This window comes from Zootermopsis nevadensis, unplaced genomic scaffold, assembly GCF_977971745.1.
Source record: "Zootermopsis nevadensis isolate Lab colony 2312 unplaced genomic scaffold, Znev_1.0 Znev_ptg000002l, whole genome shotgun sequence".
Classification (NCBI taxonomy): domain Eukaryota; kingdom Metazoa; phylum Arthropoda; class Insecta; order Blattodea; family Termopsidae; genus Zootermopsis; species Zootermopsis nevadensis.
In genome coordinates, this window is record NW_028259134.1 from 1,571,814 (window position 1) to 1,597,385 (window position 25,572).

The window sequence follows — 25,572 nt, forward strand, 5'->3', positions numbered from 1 at the left end:
TGCTTTCTGTAGGTAAGGCAGGTTTGGTGAAGTCAAGGGTGATTCCATAGTGTTAGAGCAAGAATTAGGTTACATATATAAATAATAAAATTGATTTAAAAACAAATGGCTAAGTGCACTCTATTTTTAACCATAGTTTTGTTGAAGCTTTGCCTCATTTTGTTTAGGATTGTTTAAACAATTTCAAGATTTCATTCATCACAGTCATCTTACGGGCTGAGCTCCTGGAAACGGCTCTAATCGCATTTTAATACTAATTATTACCACCAGATCTTGTAGTAGTTATGACAGATGTGGGTAGATGGCAGCACAGTGTATTTGACGTCATAGCACATTTGTATCGCCGGATATGTTTTTCTCCATCTACTGCGACGCTATGATTCCGTCTTGACTGAGAAAAAATCTAAAGGTAAAATTGTAACGCCATTATCGATGATTGCTCAGCTTCGAAACTGAGCATGCATCTTTATAGGTTATAGCTGCTTGCACGTGGTTAATAAGTACGAAATGGCTGGATGGAATTTAATGAAATTTTGTACGGACGTGCCATAAGTGTATACTATAAACGCGTGATCATTGACTCCGAACACGGTAACTTAACCCCACTTTGTCTCTTCATAGTTGAGCTGGGCTGTAAATGCCTTTGCTACGGAAAGTGTCGGAGAATATGGTGTCGATCAGAATGTATGTAACAGGTGATTTAAGTGAAAAAGTGCGCAGTTACCAGGCTCAACGTTGTTGTTTAAACGGTCAGTGATGGATGGAGTAAGAAGGCCTGGAAGTTTAACTCGTTTACAAGGACGGGAGCGGCTGTGGACATTGTGTGATTTCCTACATATGGTAAGTTACAATTTGTAACAAAAGAATGTTGACAGATTGGAAAACTAGACTTTTCTTGCTCTCTGACTGAATTGTATTTTCCTGATTTCGATTATTTGATATTGCTTTCAATGTTATTTCACTTGATGTAAACATTTACGAGACGTGACCTCCCAGGGAGCGGTGGAATTATTTAGCCTGGGGGTGGCACCGCTGAATCATGGCCCAGTGCTGTACTCTGCAGCCAGTGGACTTATTTGACTCTGGAGGTTAGTTCAACGTTGTGTCCAGATAAGACATCGCCATATTTTATTTCTACGAAAGGTTTACTAATTCGTAATTTACATGCAAGTTATTCGAAGAGGTTCTTTCCATTGGAGTCGTTATTTTAGCTTCGGCTAACGTAAGAATTTTTAAGGTTAATGGTTGGCCCATTTAAAGGTTGTAGTTAACTCTTGACAACTTTGAACCAAGTTATTTCGGGGTCAGTTTCATGCTTTTTATTTTAAAATCAAAACGTATTAAGTTACAGGCTCGTAGCAAATTGCATTTTGCTTTCGGTGATTTTTTTTTAACTTTCGTAGATTTATATATTTTTTATTATAGATCCGTATTAACGTTCTAAAACACGAAGGCCATCTAAGAAATGTTTGAAACTTAAGTTCCTACCTCAAATGTAATCCTACTTGCCTCCTTTACATGGAAACTATATTTGTTTCCAAAATAATACAAAATCCATAAATACGCTGCAGGCTAAAGTCAGATTTGTGAATGTTAAAGATGGTGGTACGTCTGGTTATGATATACCGCGGCTGTGGTCACGTTTTACGTGACTATTTTCGCAAGGTGGCAAAACTGTTTAGTAATTAAGAGTGGCCCGTGTCAGTAGCATTGGTGAAGAATAAGTTTGAAACGTACCTTAAATTTCACGTATTTTAGTCACTGGATAATTATACATAATATCAGGGATTCAAAAATTAGATACATGACAATTTCACACGTAACGCGGGTACTTAATCTGTCCCCCGAAACCCGCGTTATATCGAGGTTCGAGGGTTAAGACAAAGGGAGATCAGATCATCTCAAAGAGCTGGACAGAGGAAGAAATAGAAATGCGGACAAATATCTCCCAGCGTCACCCACACCTTGAGATCGGACTGCGATAGTAGTGGATGACTCAGTAAGTAGCTTAGTGGTGTGTGATAGGTACAGTACCTTTTTTGTTTACTTTTCTTTGGAATGTGTACAGTCCAACAAAAATAATATTTCCTTTATATTTTAGTGATTTGTTAAGTATATGGATACTTTTTAAAAGTATTTTTAGTTATAACCCCCCCCCCCCAGCCCCTCAGAAAACCGGTGGCATTAGGTGGATTGCGTTCAACTGTTCTCACCACGCGAGGATTGTGGAATTAAGGCGTGTACTGGTTGCAATTAATGTACTGTTTTGTGCTAACAGTTCAGTCCAAGTTACTGCTTGCGATTTCTGTACTATTTTCTAGCTACGGTTCAAATCCAGTCTACTTTTAGCCCCCAAAATTTATTTAATCAAATATTAAGTGAAATTTTCGTCGAAACAATAATAGAATGTAACGCGAGAACAATGGGTTTTGTGTCTGGTGTGGTGAAGTTGTTGTGTGTGAGACCTGATGGACAATGACCAATCAACAACCTTGCCCAGTGTCGTAGCTGTGCGCGCGCACGTCTCCCCCACTCCTCTCGTAGTGTCTGCGAGGGACGAACTGGTATAACGACCACGCGAGTCGAACGAGCTCCACGCGGTCGGAGTTGTTCTAGCGTATCGATAGAGACGGTCACGACTGAACTTGTGTTTTCCTCTCCCGCCAAACAATGTCATCGCACCGGGCGTTTGTTTTCGTTGGTGTTACTCTCTTTCTCTTGGCAATTGAGCTAAATCGCGTGTCGTGCGGTAGCTGTCGGGAATCCAAGTTGTGTTGCCCCGGTCGTGATTCTTCGTGCGTGGTCCAGAAGGCCCCCATCAATGCCATCATCGAGGACCTGAGTGATAAACCTTGTTACTGCGACCACGCGTGCCTCAAGCTGGGAGACTGCTGTTCTGATTTCAAGGACGCCTGTGGAGGTAGGTGCTCGGTTCATGTCACCAGACGCCATTGCAGAGATTTACGTAGCGTCAGATTGTCTTGTTCGGTGAACTTTAAAGGGTTGGACGGGAAGTGGTCGTGGCGTATTTTAAGGCCTTGTCCCAGCAGTGTTTTGAACAGACTGATAATACCACGAAAATCATTAAGATAGTCAATGTTACGGACGATTCTAACAATTTCCAGGGATTATTATTTTCTTAAACAGCGTTGAACAGTTGGCGTGTGGGATGGAGACGTGTTTAACCTCATTATCTTGGCATGGAGTCTGTTAGTTGGGGCTGTTGAAAATATTATTGTTCGCGATGTGTGACATTGGAGAGATGACAAATGCGTAAAGTATTTTGGTGGGAAAACCTTTCGGACTTTGGAGACATGGGCCAAGATAGTCGAATAAAAATAAAATGGAACTTAAAATTGGTTATAAAAGTGAGGACTGTATTCAACTGGTTAGGAAAAGGGTTCATTGGCGGGTTTTTGTGAACACAATAATGGACGTTCGGATACCGTAAAAGAAGGATAATTTCTTGCTTAAGAAAGCGACCATCCTTGATATTTGTATGAACTTCTGTGATATTCATTGTCCCGTCAGTGAAGAGTAACACACGGCCACATTATTAGCTTTCAATAATTTATACGTACGTATTTTGTGTTTGAGATTTTAAGTCACAAGTGTTCGTAAAACGCAAGACAATTATTGTTGTTATTGATTGTCATATGTTTTGTGTTAATTTACACTGTAAGTGTTTATAAATGTAAAAAGAACAGACTATATAAATGATTATTAAAAAGTTATTCCTGTAACATCGGAATGCTTTAAACCAGTGCACGTCGGGCTGAGTGTCACGTGACATTCCTTATCTGTTGTTCGGTGGGTAAGTTTATTGTTACTAAGGCGGGAGACTTTTCGTGAAAGTCCTAACGGGCCCCATGTTTTGTTGAGTTACTACCTTATTCCCACCCCTGAGTTTACCTGCGCTCGCCGCCCATGTTCGATGTCAGTTCTGTGTTGAGACGAAACAATTGGAAGGAAAGGGAACTCACATTAATACTTCTCTGAGTAAGTGAATTGCAAGTTTTCATTTCGCGCCCTGCATTGCAAATTGTTGTTGTTTTATCTTCCTGTGACTAGGTCTCTAGAACTTTCTTCACAAATGTGATGAATTATGACGAAACAATCCAGTTCGTTTCGGAACCACGCTGTCAGTTGTCTTAAAATCGTCATCAGATTTCAAATAAATAAATACGAAAACAAAACCGACCTGTGTTTTACCAATGAATGAGTAAAAATAGCCGAAGACCCACGCGCTGTGGTAGCGGAACCTTGGAGTTCCACGATTCCAAATCCTGCCATTTGACACGATCCTGAGCTATTTCCATCTACAGTCCAGCCTCATAACCAGTTTCCTTAACGCCCATATTAATGTTATCCTCCCATCTACTTCTTGCTCTACCAAGTGACTGTTTTTCCACCAAACGTTCTATATGCCTTTCCCATCGTATCCACAAAATTCACTTGAACATTTTTCAAAAACTTTTACGCGTCGAGGCGAGGGCAACGATAATGATGTGACGTTTCATTGACTCATTTTTCAAAACATACGACGTAGTATCTGACGCCTGTTTCGACTTAGCGTGGATTGGCCTCAGGAAGGCGGCGAAAGGAATGAATAGCAGAGCCTGCCGGATATCCAGTCGTCGCCAGTCACTTATTGACTGCTTCTGTAGGCAGACACTGGGATTATAATCGCCCTTCAAATACGCGGCTACGTAAATTCTGAATCCGTTTCTATAATTCATGATCGTCGTCCCAGCTGTTTCGATGTTGTTTGATACTTCAGGTTAAATAAATGACGTCAGAGCAGGGCTTACGTTGATCATACCATCTTGTAAGAAGTTATGTAGCTGATAAACTGTCGTTAAATGTACGGAGACACGAACAAGTGAAATTATGATGGCAATCTTCTGGGTTGTAGCGTTTCGGAGGTCCTTGCTGCCACCATCATCAGAGCGATGAACGTCTTATCTGACAGCCCAGAAGACAATCTTGAAAGTCTCTTTTCACCAAGTGAAATGATGATGGAGGTAGACTTCCAGCAAAGCATAAAACAATGTTTTTGACGTGACTGTAGGCGCTGACTGTGACCCCCAGGTGCTCGGCTGTCAGCTGTTGTGTGGATGTCAGTGACCGTGGAGAGTCAGAGGTCACATAGCGACTAGCTCGTTATGCTGTACAGTGCTGCCGCCCTGTGGCAACTGCAGTCATTTGTTTCGTGTGTTCACAGGCTTTTAAGTCGAGGTGTGGATTTTGTTGAGACGTTCGCTTCTCGCTAAGAGCAGGGGCAAAGCGTAGAAATACATTTTGGTGCCTTACCCCCCCCCCCCCCCAACTTAATCGTCAAGATATGAGACGAACAGATTAAACGATTAAATTTGTCATTGGACGATGTTCTTAATCCTGTTAATTCGTGTCAGCAAAATCTATTCGAAAGAACCGCAATGTAAGAGATCAAGTTTTACGCTCATACAAAACAAAAGGTAATATTACAGTCGTGTAAAATTGTAATTTACTAATGGCGGCGTATAATCAGGGACGTAATTACGTTATGAATAGCCTGTGTATGTAAATTTTATTTATTTTCTTTCTTTCAAGTGTCTGTGCTTGAAATTTGTCGCTTTTTAAACTTTAGGCCATGTTAAATATTTACTAAATCAAGAGACGCGAACAGCTGTAATTATCGGGCGCTGTCTGATGGCCTGATCCTCCATTTAAGGATTCTACAGCCTGTTTTAATGACGATTTAAAAAGGAACGCTCGTGTGGGATCGTTCTGTAGATCTAATGATCCCTCTTTTGTCAAGCTCCGTACTGCGTCTCTGTCTGCATATTCAGTAATTGTTGTAACAATCTGTAACCAGAGTAACCAGGGGTCACGCAATGTAAATTTTGAGGGATTAAATTATCATACTTAACATAGAATTGCATTCTCCGCACGTACACATTAAGTTGGTATTACTGGAAGCGTACAGATTTTATCTGCTAAAAAGGCCTTTTTGGTTTTAAAGTGCAGGTTGCCTGATTATATTCTGAGCGCGTAGAATATCACAGCGGATGAATAACATTTGAGTCTCCACTGTTTCATTGCTCAGTTAAAGTCGTAAGTCCCTGACGATCGTGTATTGTGGCCGGCTCAGATCCTTAATAAAATGTTTCCGAATTGAATTTGAGATAAAATTCCGGTTATCTTGATTGAAGTTTCTCGTGGGTTTCCTCAGTTGTTCGAGACAAATGCTGGGATATTAACACAACCTTTCAGATACTTACCTAGCCACTCTGTATGATGGCCTCATAAAAAGAGCGTTCTCCTTACCGTTAGCCGCCATATTGCAAAAGCTGACACCTGGCGGCGAAACGCGTAACTACTGGTGGATTGAGAGTTTTCTCTATCCACCAGTGTAATGATAATTGTCGTATGTTTAATGCATTGCCCCACAAAAATTCACAAAACCCCGACAATCTTTTTGAATAGCCCTGTATTTAGAGTCTTCAGGCACATTACGACTTATGAAAAATCTACACTTTGTTTTCTTTCGCGCTGGAAGACGGATTAATCCTTTGAAGCCAAAGTTCGTGTAAGAAAACGGTTCAGTCCCTACCTCAAAGAAAACACAACCTGCCACCGTTACAAATATCATTTGGTTAACGCCGTTTTAGGAAATCATCTCAGTTTATTTAAAGAATTATAAAAAAACAATTTTAAATACAAACTGTGAGTGAAAAGTATAATTTGGTTCTTACCTCGGGGTTAATTGCTTAAAAAACTTTAACCGTGTGCCCGCTCGTGTCCTTGATGTTAAATCCAGACGCCTCTGAGATACCAGCTCCACCTACTTGGCTGAGTTTGGACTACATCGGACAGAAAAAGGCGTTACATCGGAATAGTTCATTCTGACAATGGGGATGTACGGAAGTGGAGTGGATTTTGTGTAAATTATATTGTAAATAAAGCGTTTTAAGGGACGGGCAGACCGGAGATTCGTTCTGGTCCTATCCATTGTCAAATCATGCCGGATACGAGCTAAATACCGTTCATTTTTAATAATATAATAACAGTTTGTAATAATTATAAATCAAAAATGCGAGTTGTGAAGCAGGTTGCGGTAAATTGACATCGAAAATAATTAGGCCTAGCCCCTTTCTGGACCTGATGTCATTCACCCACAACTTTCAATTATGTACTGCACTATCATTTGCTTTTTGCATGATTGAAATTTGCAATTACCGAATGGAATTACTGCAGAATGAGTTCATTTACATTTTATATCCACTATTTCTCTGGTTGTTATATAAAAACTTAACAGGCCATTTGATATCGAACCACAATAAAAGTTAATATTTTGATAGATATTGCTTCGTTAATTCGAAAGATAAAATAAAATTTGTTTTATCCTGAAACGTTGATGGGAATCGAAATGTGAGCGGAACAGATGCTGTTCCGATGTGGTTAATGACTTCTCTAGTAATTCACATGTATTTGAGTAGTGATTCCGTGTCATACGTGGGCACACTGATGCTGACGGTCGCTCAGCTGGTTATGGAGCGTGAAATTTATTGCCGTGTTCGATACTGGACCTTATCCTTAGCCAGTTGAATCCATTACATGTCTTTATAACTAAAAAATCTGTTTTAATATTATCCTCTCCTCAAATTAATTATTCCCGTGTCCGATACTGGACCATATCCTTAGCCAGTTGAATCCATTACATGTCTTTATAACTAAAAAATCCGTTTTAATATTATCCTCTCCTCAAATTAATTATTCCCATGTCCGATACTGGACCATATCCTTAGCCAGTTGAATCCATTACATGTCTTTATAACTAAAAAATCCGTTTTAATATTATCCTCTCCTCAAATTAATTATTCCCATGTCCGATACTGGACCATATCCTTAGCCAGTTGAATCCATTACATGTATTTATAACTAAAAAATCCGTTTTAATATTATCCTCTCCTCAAATTAATTGTTGCCGTGTCCGATACTGGACCATATCCTTAGCCAGTTGAATCCATTACATGTCTTTACAACGTATTTAATCCGTTTTAATATTATCCTATCAAATTAATTATTGAAATGTCCGATACTGGACCATATCCTTAGCCAGTTGAATCCAGTTCAGGTCTAGGATATTACATGACTGGTGTTGATTGCTGTATCTTATAGTTAGTATATCCTTAGGGGGCAATGAATTTACACTGAACTAGTGAAACTATCAACTGAACACGTTAACTTAACAGGGATTAGAAGCTCTCGCCATTGACGTACGTGCAGTTTAGGATGTGATTTAAACGCTCTTAAATATCCCAGTAACTTATTAACATGTCGAGTTAACAATATTTCATTACTGATCGTTAAGAAATGAACGTATTTAGAGAAGCTGACACTTCGCTATTTTTATTTCGACTGAAACATTACCGAAGATTGAAATTGTCTCGCCACGTCTCTTTCGTGACGCAGTGAATGTTGAGAAATGTAGAGAAAAGGATCGCTTGATATTTCAGAAGTTTTTACGCCACTGTGAAGCGTTTAATGCGAGATTTGTTATGAGGATGTGGGAAAAAAGAGGTTTGGTTTCTAAATGTGGCACCCTCGATCATCATCTCGTGGAAAATCTGACTGCGTCATTTTATCTCTTATTCTGGGAGGTGGGAGGATGTTTGGATTTGAACGGATATGAACCAAACTTACATAGAATTTTACTTCTCTTTCAAGTTTTCCTCTGTCTCTAGATAACAATACACACGTCACTGATAACTACTGAAAAACTTGTCAGGTATTTTGTTTCTTAGTAATATGAAAACAGCGTAAGACGATTTATTATTGATCTGAATCAAATGTACGGTACGCGAACTGAAACGTTGGGAATTGTTTTAAAATGGAGAAAGGATCCATCATCATCATCACGGATGAAGCACTTGTCACCTCCGTCAGGCGTAAACGTCTGACGGAGGTGACAGGACTCAAACTTGCCACGGCTCGCGGTTGTTCCAAGGAAGAAGTCGACTTCTAGCCCCCTGGCCTACTATGGTCTTCGCCCCGTTAATTTTGAACAGGACGATAAATCTAGAAAGTTGCTTCGGGTGCTCGTCTGCGTTTGATCTCGGCTGTTCCGTTGTTTCATATCTGCCTTCTCAAATTCTCTCATTTGTTCTGTCTTCATATCATACTAACGTAACCTGAGGAACGAGATAAATAATTTTTAAAGATAAATTCTGTCTTAAAAATCGCACCTCGTCTCCATGACAACGATTAATTGGTTAATGGATGTTTAAGGATATAGACATTAAGATGGTAAAGTTGCGTCATATTGTGATATAATAAGTATATATTAAATCTTGTCCGTCTAATCACAATAAATTCTTATTAAATATTAAAATATTACAATAATTAACATTTAAAATATTTAAAATATTAAATGATGTTCTTTATCGAAATATGAAACATGTCGTGAAACATGAAAAATTATGGTCTAATGTAAATCGAATATTTCGATAAAGAACATCATTTGATATTTTAAATATTTTAAATGTTAATTATTGTAATATTTTAATATTTAATAAGAATTTATTGTTATTAGACGGACAAGATTTAATATATACTGATATAGACATTGTTTATTTTAACATTCACACGAAACACATTAATTCAGTCTGTGGTCAAAATTAAAATTTGTTGAACTTTAAAGCAGGTGGTACAAAGAGTTAACCAATGGAATTTAAACGGTTAAGTGGTATGGCGCGTCTACAGGCCTTCATTTATGCAAGATGACTCATCGCCCTGAAGACGGAGTCATTAAGCGCCACCGAAACATTCTGCATAGCACAGCAATCCAGAAGACTGCCTGCCATCTTTAAACTCGCCTCCTCTCCCTTCAGAACTGCATGGTTGTTCATGAATTTCTTTAAGCTGTAATGAACCATCTTAGAGGCAAGTTTAATCTTCATTTCACGTAAGATTTCCAGCCCGCGTGTCTTCGCTCGCTATTGAGTGCATACAGCTTTGAACAAAATCAGCTGGAGCTGTTAGGGCCGTATTTGATAATATTGTTGTAATTGTGTATGGTTATCATTAAAACGCCGTCAACTGCTTCGATTATTACCGTCAAATTATGTGATGATTCGCGGGTAATGGATTGGAAATGATGTAGACGGAAGAGTTTCTGCTGAATTCAATGCGTTGTGCTGCATTTAGACTGGAGGGACAGAGGAGAAGAAGGTAAAACTGCCAGGATATGAAACACGAGTGATAAAACCATTCGACCGCGGCGTCCGGAGGTAAAAATTTGAGTTCTCGCCTTCCGTGGGGGGGGGGGGGGTTGACGTTTGAAACCCCCCCAGCACAGCTCTAAGTTAAGGTCTTACGGAGAAAATGATTAACAAACTTGAAGACATTGTTGTCTTTGTTTTGGGATGACGTCAGCGTTCCTGGCTGAAAGCTCCTCGGGGCGGTCGAACACAAGGAAACAATAATTGTTGGCAAAAGCTGAAAGTGCGGTCGAATTACACTCTGAAAAGCCTCTGTGGCTGAGGCAGGCGGCCGTTGTAACCCAACTATGATGTATTTCATTATTCTGTCATAGTAACCACAAAGAAAGTATGTTATATGTTGAATGAAGCGAATTTCAACAGATATTGTGCAATAGTCTTCTACATTTTAAGAGAATGGACATGAAAAAGTGTAATTATAGGAAATGGCTGGTGTTTTTATTGTTAATTGCCGTCGTTGTATACGTCTGAGGAGGCAACGTTAATGTTCGTCTGGCGTAAAGAACATGTTTCGAATTCTGTGTACTTCAAAGAGTACACCTTTCCAATCCCTGCTTTTTGTTTCTGTTGGATCCCTTTTGTCATCACATACGAGGACTGTACTCGCCCCTTCTTTGTTCTTAAATCTTTCTTCTCTTCCTTCATTACTTCCCCTCCTTTCATCTCCGTTCACACGAATTTCTGTTGTGACAGAACAGACGGAGCTTGAAGTCGGATGAGACAGTCCAAGAAACTTCGAGAGAAATTAGGAAAAAAAAAAACTTTAGTGTCTCCTTTTCGTGGGGGTCCGAACCATGAGCATTAGGACACATTTCGAACTCTGCGTGAGTTACGGTGAGATAGCTCTCCATAAGGTACATGTTTTGTCTCTGATCAATTTTTGTACGACGCGAAGTTTGGTAGAAATACGGTGGGACGTGCGTACAATTTGCTCTTAACACGTAGGATAAATTCACGTAAAACTAATCATTTTATTAGATTAATCGAGTAGAAAGTTGACTAGAACGTAGGCCTACTTACATTCTACTTTCATCTGTATTTTCCGTGCAGAATAACGCACAAACCAGGATTGGGCTTTGAACTCTTCACGCTTTTGTGAATTTTTCCCGAAAGTTAGTAAATTTACAGCATGCATGTCTTCAAGCTCTTATACTCCGAGACAGCTGTCATGCGACCAATGTTAAAATATTCATTACATAACTGCCCTCTCCCTAGGGTGTCTCAGGTGTGTAAGACTAGTTCTTTTCCGTGCTGAGGCTAGTGGCGAATTGCTCCTGGATATGGCGTTAATCGAAAAACAGATACGAACAGGATAACATAGCAACAAGGAGTTTCAGTCATTGGCCGGGTTTGTTGCCTTATTTATTTATTTATAATTAATTGCAAATGGGTTTATACCCGGTGACAGTGGTTCTACAATAAGACACAGCAAAACAGCACATAACACAAAATAACACACCAAACTCAAAATAAAACAACTCATAAGATTACAAAACCATAAGGCATCGCGAAAATGAACACGCCTTCACGTCGGGTCAGAGATTCTTGAAGTCCCACACGCGTTATCGTAGAATGTACACCTCTTTGGCCGAAATATGTCGAAGTTGAACGTGAATATCCACAAAACTCGGCCCTCTAGTCCCGAGGATAAACTTCTTGAGATGTTAAAAAAGTTCTTGACTATATTTGCTGTTTTAATAAAGTATTTATAAAACAAAAAATGTCCGTCGATACGTGATCATTTTTAAATCCTCGCGGGGTCGCGTCTGTTCTGTCTAATCACTGGTATAGCCTATCGTTTGGAAATTTGAAATGCTTAGTGGTCCAGATCTTCAAATACTTTTCTCAGCCTGTAGTTAGGTTTGAAATCACTCACGTACGATTGGTGGATTCTGATTAGACTCTTATAATTAAGAGAACATCTCTTATTGGCTGGCATCTTAAATTTTAAGTTTTCGTCGGTTCGGGTTACCTGGCGCCACCGAAATAGCCCTCCAAGACCATTCTTCCTCCTTCCAACGCAAAGCCAGACTGTCATTGGAGGCGTGAACCGAATAGCTGGCCTTGGCTTGAATTTCTCACGTTCCGCCCAAACCAGAAATTGAAACATAAAAATTTTCGGTTCTGACAAACTTTAATGTCATGTAAAATGGTTTCCAAGCCACTAAGTGTTAAATTATGTCCCCTGCAATGTTTTACGACGATGTCTGCTCTAATTTGAGGGATGGGCCAGCCCATCTCTGCCTTTGAGCATTCGCTGGATTTTCCGACGACGATGTGTGAAGCCGAAGACTTGGAGATCGCCGTCCGAGAGGCGACACGGTCAGTTCCGAAAGACCGGTTTGCTGCATCCAGCAATAAGTTACCATAAAGACGGCCGCGTGCGTTGACCTTAGTGGGGAGGGTGTGGAGTATGTTGAAGCGTGACTCCGTAATATTTTAGCGTGTATTCCAGGCAGGTGCCAATCTTGCGTTTAATAACACGCAAGAGTATTTATAATTAACAATCTGAATTAAATAGTACGTACTTCGGTATCTGTTGCAAATTTGAACTTACAAACTTAAATTCGGGTTTCCAACATCTGTAAACTTGTAAAATGTGGCGTAGGTTTTGACACAACTTGTAGTTCTGTAGACACTTACCGATATTTCGGAGAAACATTTTTCATTTTTGACGTAAATACGTCTATATTTTAGGGTCAGTGTCATTCGGCAAAAATGTGTTACGAAAAAGTGTTACGAAATAGTGTAACTTCATTGTTATGTTACCTTGGAAACGTCATCTGTTTATCAACAAATAAACAACAATGGTTACCTTGGAAACCACAGTACATTAGATTACCTTACCTTACATTACCTTACCTTACATTACATTAAAATACATTACTTTACATTACATTCAGCTACCACAGACCCATCTTAAGCGTAACTAATTCAAGTTGAATAAGCAATGTCTTAATCAAACTTATCTCAATCGTAAAGCATGTATAAAGGAAATATTTAGAATAAAGCCAATATATAAACTTCCTTTCCGTATAGACGTATTTACGTCAAATTCTCCGGAACCGTGGTTATCAACGAATCAACGTTCTGACGTCACCGCCCATATTGTTGCGTCAAGAACGCCTTTGGAATGTCAGTGTACTCCATAGAATACGCCTTTCCAATCTTCTCTTCGTATTATTTATGTTCCCCCCCCCCCACCATATCCCAGAAGCTGTGCACCATTTAATTCTATTTCTTACTTATTTGCCTTTGTCGTCTTATAAACTGCACGCAACAAAGAGGTTCAGAGATGTCTCACGCTTGTTACAACTGAATTGGGCCAGGAGATGGGAGTCAAAGGAGGGACCATCAAGTTTTGAAGCAGCTGAACTCCCCCCCGTGTTGTTCCCAGGGTCCCGCTGATAGTTTCCGTCGTTTTGAATGGTTCAAGGTAACATGGCGATATACGTCGGGTGTCACATTCGTGAATGTAATTTAATATATTGATCCTGTGAGATTAATTGAAAGACGGTTCAAAGCAGTGTGCTCTAAGCTAACCGATTGTGTTAGTTAGCAGGCCAGAACCGAAATCGAAAATAAAAGATACGTAAAACTCAATAGAGTGGTCGCTGAGCTATGGGCTTTTATGGGACCCGAAGTTACACCCCGCGTTCACAAAAGTCCGAGCCACGTGATTACAGTCAAAATTATCTTATTTTTTATTTCGTTAATTCCTGTTTTAATATTAAAATCCCGTCTACTTTTAGGTGTCCTGTGTGAAACGTCCTTCCAGGTTTACCGAATAAAAATATTTGTATGCATTTCTACTTGTAGAAGCATTTGGGCTGTCCAGTGTATGAATTTTATTGTATTGACAAATGTCAATTAACTATTTTGAGGTATTATCACAACATTTTCGTAGAGCCTTGGTTCAAAATCTTTGAGGCTGTGAGGAGGAGGATGATCGAGATATTTCGGACCAAAGCAAAATTTCCCTCAAGAACTGCATTGACAGTTTATTGTTGATTACACAGAAAATTAACCAAGCTTTTAAGCCTCCAACGCCATCGGATATCCTCCCCACTGATCCATGTCTTAACTGTAGTAAGCGTCACCAAATTGTATACTTCATAGCAATTTTCCACAAGACCCCCAGCCATTCAGTGACGGTGAATTTTTTAACCTTGGCATTAGGTACAAATGAATGGTCGACTTCGATCGCAAAATATTTGGAGCCGGGTGGGTAATGGAACTTTTGATTCCATAAAAGCCGGGGAATTTTTTTTTGTCTAGTTGGACAACTGCGAGGTTTTTATAGGAGTCAGTTTTAAAGTAAAATGTGTATTTGGTAGAAATAACCAGTGGCTGTTACTGGTTTGTTTATCTGTTATTATTGTGCAGGGTTACAACTTGACGAAATTTGGAGACTTGGGTTTTCATTAATGGATCCCTCGGTGTACTACGCACGTCTTTAGTCGAAATGATAATCTCTTGATAACTGTAACACACGGATGGGCAGACCTGGAAACTCAAATCACTCTCTGTCATTAAGTTGAATTAGAACCACGGAGTTCTTAATTTACGAGGTTCATATTTTTTTCTCTCTCTACACTTCAGCGGTTACAATTCTGATGTCCTTTGCGGTTTAAGGTCAAACCTTTCTGAAAATGGGTCACGTGTGATATCTGAGAATTATTTCCGTCTCCCTTATTGCAGCAAAATTTTCACAGACCCACCCAGGCGTGGTGCATATGAACGGCCCCAGCGCTGACGTGCGAGAATTCTTGGCGTTTCGCGAGTTGAAGTCAAGGCTCATGATACCGGGGAATGCTCAGTTACACCTCACAATAAACTGTATAGCTTGTTGATGTGTGTTAAGCCACTGAATCCGTAATTGGAATAACAGCTCTTTGCAGATCTAATTTTTTTTTTTCCAAAATCTAAAAATGACACCTGTAAAAAGTTGTTACTCCATATCTTTAATTAACTAAATTTTCCGATAATATATGTGAACCGGTAGCTCAGTGACTGTCTGTGGACTGGGCGACCATTCAAGTCTAGTGATTTTTTTTTGTAATGTGTCAGGGAATTATGAATAACCTTGTACCTTATAACGTTTCTGTAAAGGTTACGTTGGTGGGGTTTATGGAACAAGAATATTGTAGGTATCTGCTGCTTAGCTGTGCTTTAAAGCATAATAATTAATACTTTTATTCAAAACGAATGACAGATCTTCTCACAAATTCCATTTCGTGTTTGACGATAAACTGTGGTCGTCTGAAGGCTGATGGAATTTTGTGTTTAAGGAGACTCCCTTATACCCGGCTCGACATGTTTAAATTCATATTTGATGAAAGTAAATTGGACAGCAATTACGTCTTTCACAAGATGTTTCTTATATCCATAAACAATTTAAATGACGTGGGATCTGAGACTCTGACGTCGGTGACTCCAAAGATGGATGTCTTCCGGGTTCTAGCGCCGTGTAGTCTGGTAGAAGTTTACAGACGTTTCAGAGGTCCTTGCTGCCTCTATCATCAGGCGGATGGCTTGCTCATCGTCCTCTGAAACGTCGGTAAACTTCTACCAGACTACACGGCGGTAGAACCCAGAAGACAGCCATCTTAGTTCCCGTGATACTTCGGAATTTAATAATTAGATGTCGGTGCTCCAGAGGCACGTGTTTAATTCAGTTTAGAATTAACCGTGTCCGTACCTCATCTGTCGTTTACACATACGTAAACTGTTTTATACTAATATTCCTCCAGCAGTTCTCTGGGATAAAACCAGACAACGTCCTTCGCATTTAAAGCTTCTATATGTAGGTACAGACTCTTCCAAAAGCCATGCCAGTTTATATTAGCAAAACAGCCAGAATGTAAATCTTATCCTCGTTGACTTCATCCAGTTTAATTATATCTATGAATATAATAGATGTCTTGCTTTTCCTGTAAGAATGTGGGATTTCCTCATAATTCGCTTTGCTTTTGGATAATTTTCCGCTTGTCATAACATAGATAGGCTACCTCACCTATAAAGATTTAAGCTCATAGCAGAACTTCAATCCTGATTCTATTAAAGGATAAGTGGGCCGCATCCATCGATGTCCTTTGGTTTAGGTTTAAGTTCCCGCCATATTAATGTTTTCTCAGAAGAAACTAAGTTTAACGTAAAATTAATCAATCGTGTTTAAAACCTCCCGCCATTCGCCTTACCTGTTTATTTACGTGATTTGGTCGATTTGATCTCATTAGTGTATTTATCTGCTGTGTACAGATGGTAAACAAAATATGTGAACTCTTTTACACAAATTTACAAGATTCTGTGTTAGTGTTGTCTCCCGTCTTAGAAGTTCGCGTGACTGCAGTGTTAGTATTAGAATCATAACCCCTAAACGAAAAGTGAAGTTACAAAATAACAAAGTTTTGGGAAATGTAATTTCTTTGGAAGAATTATTTATAAAATTAACATGTACCGCACTGAGCTGGGGGAAAAAGGCGAAAAATATACTAAGCCGAGTTTTGAACTACGCTCCCCAGTTCCGATATCGATTTTTAAAAGAAAAGTTTTTGGCAGCAACATGGAGTTTACTGACGACTAACGGGCATCCAGAAAGAATGCAGGGTGCTATGAATACGGTGATGAATTTTCGGGTTGCATAAAAGAATGCGGTGTTTTAGAGACCAGCTGAGCGACTATCAGCCCCTCTGCTCCTTCGGTTTTGTTATGTGCGTTCCAATATTTTGATCACTTTTTTATGAAATCTGTTAACTTTGGATTGAGTTTTACGTGACGAAGGGTCTTTGGCAAGAAACGAAAATCCCGATACTTTTCCTTCTACAGAAAATGCATTCCGACTGTTATCAGAATTGATGCGATTATCGAGATTGTACTCTACCTCTGGTATACTCGGTGTTTCATTGCTTGTTAGGTATTTAATTCATAAAGCGATAACTGTGTAGTGCCAAACTTGTAGAGAAAGAAGGAAAAAACATTTTGAAATGGGGATTTGGATTCATAGGCTTGTCTCAATAAATAAGTTATTTATATATTTTTTTCTCAATAGAATAGTAAGAGTAACTCGGGCGAAGAATGGACATTTACAGCTAATTACTGTTATGTTGTCCAACCTGGTCACAGTGAAATAACATTGCTCTAGCTCAAACCTTCGCCTCGCACCCTCACATCGACGTATTTGGAACAAAATAGGAACTTTGGTACGTGCTTTTAAAGTCTTTGCCGATTTGTTAGGTTAGGTTATCGTTGAAAATACCCCAGAAGCAGTAGCAGCAGGGAGAGTAAGACAACCGCGAGTGTAATCAGCGGTGTCCTATTGTGTTCAGCCGATGGGTCAGACTACTACGGAGACTCAATTAGAATCGTCCAGGCCTCCAGCCTAACATTCTCTGTAGCCCCTTTGTCTCATCCATCTTGTTTCTACAGCTCCTTCGATGCACAGCCATTGTCATGTTTGATGAGATTTTTCTTCTATCTCTCGGCTTAAATGAAAACCCAGGATACACAAACGTAATCCTCAAAGGCCCAATCAAATCAAGACTCTTCTAATTAATTGTCGTCCTGGTTGTAGTCTTGGAAGGAGATTCTTAGTGGTCTGTGGGGTTACTACATGGAGTACGCCTCATCAAGGAGGATTTCTTCAAAACTTGATAGTCGCTGAGGCGTTCAAGAAATTACAATCCCCTGAGGAACCCCTGTTTCGAAACTACCAGTGGATACTATGAAAAGTCACCTGAATGATTCCGCATTTTTACAAATCTTTAAATAACAATTTTATTATTATTTTCCTTCAATTTACCCTCTGCGATCAATAGGCAACCACATACCTAGGCTAACCGATATAAAATTTGTAAAATCCATGCGTTCTACATGTCTCACCATTCCCGTCCTTAATTTAATCGCCCTAATACTGCGGTGGAAAGATCTCAGTATGCAATTTCTTTCAATTTTATCTCACTTTCATTTTATTAGCTCTTAATACTTCGTTCTGAAACATTCTTAGTCGTAAGATGTAAGATGGCTGTCTTTCTGGGTTGTAGCGTTTTCCGACGTTTCAAAGGTCATTGCTGCCTCCATCATCAGGGCGATGATGAAATCATCGTTAGTCTTGTATGTTTCTTTCCATTGGCTGGGCATTTTAAAGAATGTGGTGTCCGATACTCAACATAGTCTAATCGTGTTCTTGAAACATAAGCGACTTAGCTTTTGGTCTTCAATCTATAATTGGATCGAATGAAATGACTTGTTTTATATGATTATTCTTGACACAAAGACATAAACCGAGATGAGTTGGGCATTGAGAGAAAACCAAATAGTTGTTTGTCCAAATTCTCTCCATGCTCAGTAACGTATTAATTTGAATTATTGTAATCTTAAAACCTTGCGTACCGTATAGTGTACTGAAATATAAAGTTTGTATACAAACAAAACTGCTTACACTTTGAATGACACTAATATCAAAAGCGTTTCGACCTCAAGAGTACATCATCAGTGGCAAAAAAAGGTAATCATTTAATACAAATCAAAAAGATTATGGTATTTAACAGGGCATGAAAGGTATGTTTTTTTTTTTTTTTTTTTTTTTACAAAACCATATTTATGTAACACCTCACTAGACGTTGATTGCACAGGAGTTGGTGTATTATTCTGGGCATTTAGCTTCTATGACCACTGATGATGACCTCTTGATGTCGAAACGCGTTTGGCATTAGTGTCATTCAAAGTGTAAACAGTTTTGTTTGTATACGTACTTTGTATTTGAATTATTATAAGTTTCCCTACGGCACGAAAATCTGTAACTCTAATTATCGTATTTTTTTCTGTTAGTGGGGCAGTCGTCTGTCTGTCTTTTCCGAGTCCTTTCTTGTAGTTCGATCTTGGCTCTCGGCTTCAGTAATCTTAAATCTGTCCGTGAAGTTGGTTCATTCATTTTCTTATGACGTGTAATCCTCGTCATTATCACAACACGATGTCTGTCTGTCTGTCTGTCTGCAGAGTTTATGCTCTTTTCCCGTCACACCCCGCGCCCTTCTCTGTTTAATTTGTAACCTCACCCTATTACATGGTGTGTGTTGGAATTCGGGAGGTCTGCTTGCCAGGATTATAACTAAGCTGACACTACCGGGCGATGCGCCAACTCACGCCCTCTGTCGGTAGATGTCACTGACATACAACCCCCACCCGTGGTACAAAAGCCAGGAAGGCGATGGAAGCTGGACACAATTTAATCTCCCTTCAGAAGGGTTTGTCGGCAAGTGATATTAGGACAGGAAAGTATTTTAACTGATTTAAAATAAAACAGATAAAACTCGTGGTATAGGTAGATTTATTTTTTATAAAATTCTCATCTTTTACCAGTGGAAGGAAGATTTCTTTGTAAACTACGCCACTTGGAGAGATCATGTTCTCTCTGTTTGATTTTTCTTTTGTTGTTTTCCGCGTATCACTTCTGTCAATTTTCTTATCACTTCCTTCCATCCTTTGGCATAAGTTTGTTCTCGCAGAAATGTTTTCTCAGAAGATTCTGGAAGCAAGGAGCGTTTCCTTTCAGTACCCTCCTCTTCTCCTCGATTTCATTCCACAGAGCGGCACGCATAAGCATGATTTGTCTCCACTTATATATTATTTCATGCAAACGAACCGAAACTTCAACCACCCGAGAACTTCAAAGGCAAATCCCGAGACTTGTAAATTTGTAGAAAGTCGAGAAGAATGAAAACATTGAGAGAAATGCTGAGAGACGAAATTAGGTTGGCTTTTAGCTGAAGGAAACATTTCGAGAAGTCAACCCGTTAATGAATTCCATTTGAATGTGAATTCAGCTCCTGGCTGTCGAAATTCGAATAGCGATGTAATAATTTGCCTAGCCACGTTTGATCACGAGGCAAATTCTGCGTCCCATTCACCTGTACCTTGCTTGCCGTGTTCTGTAATCGTGGTCAGTAACATTGGTTTCATAATACGGTGGTTTCCGGTTAATTGGGACACATCGGGATTAGAAAACTTTCGCCCAATTATGCGAAGTTCCACGTAAAGAGTTAAAAAGGTTTGTTCTTTAAGATTTGTCCCAAATAACCGGCTTCCCCGATTAACCGATAGCCCAGTTAACCGGAATCCACTGTATTTTGTATGATGGAGCCTACGCCAAAAAAAATTTATATAATTTTTGTAATGCAAGGAATACAAGTAAATTTGTCAGCTGCTAAGTGATCACAGTTGATCATTGTTTCTCAGGTTTGGCTGCAACACACTGTACACCTACTTAAGCTACTGCTATCACCACTACCACTACTACTAACAACAGTAATGATAATTGTCTCGTGAAACTTTTTTTGGTTTTTCGAGCAGCAGAAAAATATTTAACGTCCAAACATTCCTTCTGCAATGACTCCAGTCTTTCTGTTGCAACGAGAAGCCTGTCAACATGCTCTGATCCGCGCTAAATCCATACAGTTTCCAAGAACATCACCTGGTTTAGCAGAGTGAGCTTAATGGTCTCGTACGTGATCGAACTCAGTCTAAGCAACTCGCAGAACTTTTGGAATCAAAGTTGCGGCAATGGATTTGATGCCTGACTACGTTTCGAGGATTTCCGTATTAACTAACTAACTAGATGGCTTACCGAACCCGAAGGTTCATCACCGAATTAACCAAAGCCCTCCACCGGACCCTGTCCTGGGCCAACAAAATCCAGTTTCCTTCAACTCCTATCTCCCATAGATCCCGCCTGAGATTATCCTCCCATCTACGTCTAGGTCTCCCCAGCGGTCTCTTCCCCTCAGGCTTCCCAAATAGTGGACCCAACCAACCAGATGGCTTAGCGAACACAATGGTTCATCACCGAATTAACCAAAGCCCTCCACCGGACCCTGTCCTGGGCCAACAAAATCCAGTCTCCTTCAACTCCTATCTCCCATAGATCCCGCCTGAGATTATCCTCCCACCTACGTCTAGGTCTCCCCAGCGGTCTCTTCCCCTCAGGCTTCCCAAATAGTGGACCCAACCAACCAGATGGCTTAGCGAACACAATGGTTCATCACCGAATTAACCAAAGCCCTCCACCGGACCCTGTCCTGGGCCAACAAAATCCAGTCTCCTTCAACTCCTATCTCCCATAGATCCCGCCTGAGATTATCCTCTCATCTACGTAGATTTCCGTATTAGGAGAGATAAATCAGAAATGTCGGGTTTGGTGTGTTATTTATTTATTTAGTGTTCTGTCTGACGACAGGTCCATATGAACAGGATCCTTCCATCCTTTTCTCGGACTGGGACCTGTTCATATACGTTCTTGGCAGATGATCCAGAAGTGGTTTGCCATTGCCTTCTTCTGTGTGTGAATGGAGTAATTGTTGGGATGCCACTGAGGAAAACTCCGTGTTGCCTAGACCACGGCCTTGCCCAACACAAGTTATAAATTCGGGCACCGCCGGGAATCGAACCCGAGACTCCAGGATTACAAGGCCAGCGTTCTAACCGCTAGACCACCGTGGCTATTTCTGATTACGTGCACATAAGTAGACTGGAGGAAGCTCTAGGTATGAACACTTTAGTGTTTAACCGCATTTTGTTAACGTGTCGGATACAGAGGACCTTCAGTACGTGTGGTTGTGTGGCAGAATGCAACACACACTGACAAAAATTGAATGAAGGGACATCTGTGGTAATTAAGGGCTGTGAGTTTGTTCCAACATTGCCAAGTACAGAGTCTACGCCATTTCTCCGTTGCCTAATGAAAAAATTTCTCTGAAGAGTTTGGACAGACACGTTATTGACTGTATAAAGCAGGAGTTTCCAAAATTAAGGGAACGCAACTCAAAGAAGGATTCTTTTATCCTTAAATTAGAAAACTTTTGCGTGACAACTATCTTGAGCTCAGACTGGACGCCATCCAATTAACAGAATGGCGGTCTCTTAAACCTTATTTTTGTGTAATAGTAAATATGAGAATGCAAACAAATTTTAGCTGTAGGAAGTTGGGGGTTGCAAGTGTCCCTCAAAATCAACTTCTGCATTCTCGTATGGACTTCTCTTCCTCACGACTAGCTACCGTTAGTGACTATCAAGGTGAAAGGCGTAATAAAACAGCACTAAAGATGGGATCCAGCTGTGATGCGTTTCGACTTTAATCGCAGTTGCCATCTTCAAGGCAGAAATATGGCAAGTGCAATATTTTAGCATTCGACGCGACTGCTGAAAGCGGGAGTGTCACTTGGAGATTTGCTGGTTTTTTTTTTTTGCAAAGGGAGTTTGAAACCGTTCGAAGAAGGACTGATTAGGTGTGTGTACATTGAATTTGGAGCCGAAGCAGTAATCCCACGACGTGTTTTATTGGCGAATAAAATTTTATTTTCTAATTTAAATGATGTCATTATTTCAAATCACGTAATACGTCATACGTGCCATAATGTCTTGCATACGAAGAAGAATTCGACTTTATGACTGCCATTTTTCTAGTCAAATTTCCCGCATTTAGTAGAAAAAGGGCTTTTTTTTGCATACATGTTAGCTACAAATTCGAAAAAAAAAATGTATTGAAATTTTGTCAAAGAATAATTGTATTATGTGCGGAATTACGGTTTCAGACGAAACTAACATGTATCTAAGTACGTCCTTTGAGATTTTAGTCAACTGTTTGAAAAAATATCATTATAAACAGGCACTACTGGTAATGATCACATACAGACGGATTCAATATGCAAATATCCCTTTTATTACTAAAGTCTGTCGACATGTAACTGAATCAATGCTGAGGAATCCTTCTCGTGAAGTTGATAGTCGCTCATTTGATCAAGGAGTCCCTCGATTTTTATGGGACCTGGTGGTTCCTTACAGAATACACAGCATGTTACCACTAGACCATATTCTTGAGTTACATAAATTTAATATTGACTTCCACACCCTGTTCTTTTAAGATCCATTTTTGTTTGTTCCCCCCATCTACGTCTAGGTCTCCTAATTTCCCTCTTTCAGACATTCTATTAAACTTTTTTATGTGTGTATCATCTGTCACATTTTGTGAGGGGCTTTGATCTACAGGCCACCACTCCCCTGCCTTGGCCACCAGTCCTGGACATCCCTTGGTTCCAACACCATGATTGCACAATTAGTGCAAGAATAGATTGAATTAATCCTTGCGAAAGTGGTCTCACATTAGTGGCTTAATTACTTGCGTAGCGAGGAGCGTGGAGGAAAGTCTTTGTTTTGTCAGTCTGAAGAACGAAACGAAGACTTAAGATCAGTCTCTGGGAGGAATGCCAGGTTCTCGGAACATCCAAATACGCGCCGGTACGAGACTTGATACCCCTGAGCTCCGGAAACCTTGTCTGGCCCAACTAGTTCTTGAGCGTAAGAGGATTCTAATGGATCAAGCGAGCATCTCACTCGCACGTTTCTCCGATCTTAAACGTGATTTTACTTTTTGTAACGTTTGAGCGGTAACCAAAGTCTTCTTTGTCACAAAGTCGAGAAGTGGAGACGTGGCTGGGCTTGTCTTGTCGAAGCTTAACATCCTTACTCGATTGGACGAGCTACAATAAAGTAGTTGACAGAATTATAACTTTCTGTTTTGTAATTAAAATGAAGATCGAATGCTGTTTCTTATCGCTCCAAGATCGCTCAAACAGGTGGATCGTGTATTCGAATCCATTTCATTGTTCTTTCTTGCATGAAGAAGGCGAGTTTTATCAGACAGCTCCTTGGAACGTGCAAGGAATAACAACTTACGACATTTCTACACAAGAAACGTATTAAAGGATTAACCAATAAATTCCAATCCCTCCGTCTGGCGGGGATGAACGGAACCTCAAGAAAGTGGAAACTATGTCACGTGGTCAGAGCAGCTCGTACCCTCCAGACGCTGTATCAACTGGTGGAAGTAACTTCAAGTAGGACTATTATTGGTGATTCTGGAATTTGCATATCAACGGCTGTAATTTGAATCGGGTAGCTCCTGAATGCAGGCCAGCCGCTTTACCACTGCGCAAGCCCAGTTGCGCGGTAGGTCATACGACTGAATTACACCTCAAAAGAGTTTCTAACTGCGTAATTATCAGAAAGAACGCTGGGTGTACAGGACATCGGGAGACGAGAAAATTTTAGGTGGGAATCTCGAAGGAAAGTGATCATTTGGAAAAATTAGACATAGATGGAAGTATAATATTAAAATCGATATTAAATAAATACTTTGAGGGAATGTGGATAGAGTCTAGTGGCGAGCTCTTGTGGACAAGGTAATAAATGTTTTAAGATTCGTAAACAGTTGTAGTTGAGCAATTATAATGTTTTTAAGAAGTACTTTGCTCCATAAATATATAAAATGCAATGATGGTAATGCTGATGCTGGAATAAGATTAATTACGAGGCGCGTCCACAAAGTAAGTTTCCCACTCGTCCCACAGCTAGCAAACCTTATATTGCGCGAAGCGACTGTGCGTACGTGATAGAGCAATGACGTAGCATGGCACATGCACTAACGGCACTTCCCGCGTTCTCACAGTAGCATCGTTGCAGCTGTTGAAGATGGAGGTTCTTATTCCAGCTCCCGCCGACTGTGAAGTGCGGTCAGTGATAGCGCTAGGCCGCACACGGCTCGACGGACAGCAAGTCTCCTGCAGGAGTTCAGCTGGGAGGTGTTTAATCATTCACCCTACAGCCCGGACCTCGCTCCCAGTGATTTCCATCTTTTCCTACACCTCAAGAAATTCCTGTCCGGTCAGCGTCAGCGTTTTGAGAATGACAGAGAGGCGGAGATGGTTGTCACACAGTGGTTCCAATCCCAGGCGGCAGACTTCTACGACACAGGTATTCAAAAGTTGGTCCCACGGTATGACAAATGTCTCAATTCCGGTGGCGAATATGTTGAAAAATAGCTGGACACTTGCTGTATCTGTTGCAATAAATATTTCCATGAAATTGTGTTTTGTTTCTGTAAACGGCCCCAGGGAAACTTACTTTGTGGACGAGCCTCGTATAATTAAACTAGTTCATTGAACTGAAAGAAATGTGGACACTTGCCGTGTATACAAAGTGTTCTCAGACGGAGACATTAATTTAGCTGAAAATTTAAAAAAAAAAAAAAAAAAAAAAAAAATCTGCATATGTAATTTGCAAAAATGATGCACCTAGCTGAAGGACTATTTCAGTCTTAGTGCACTGTGACGCTGAAAATGTAAACTTCTCTTATTTTGCTTGTAGGCACAAATACATCGCAAAATCAATAATAAATAAAACATTAAGATGATAATAAATAATGCAGAGAAAAGTAATTATTCGCTGCTCTTTGCATTTCTCCGTCATATTCATT

At 40.0% G+C, this 25,572-nt stretch overlaps 1 protein-coding gene across 1 annotated transcript in view; it reads left to right on the forward strand.

The window, feature by feature from the left end:
• The first annotated feature begins 2,549 nt into the window (after positions 1-2,549).
• Positions 2,550-25,572, forward strand: part of LOC110840385 (somatomedin-B and thrombospondin type-1 domain-containing protein-like) — a 125,640-nt gene continuing 102,617 nt past the window's right edge. Inside the window, exon 1 of the mRNA XM_087357891.1 lies at positions 2,550-2,920. Coding sequence (XP_087214017.1) covers positions 2,671-2,920 — 250 coding nt within the window. The 5' untranslated portion in view covers positions 2,550-2,670. The remainder of the gene's footprint in view (positions 2,921-25,572) is intronic.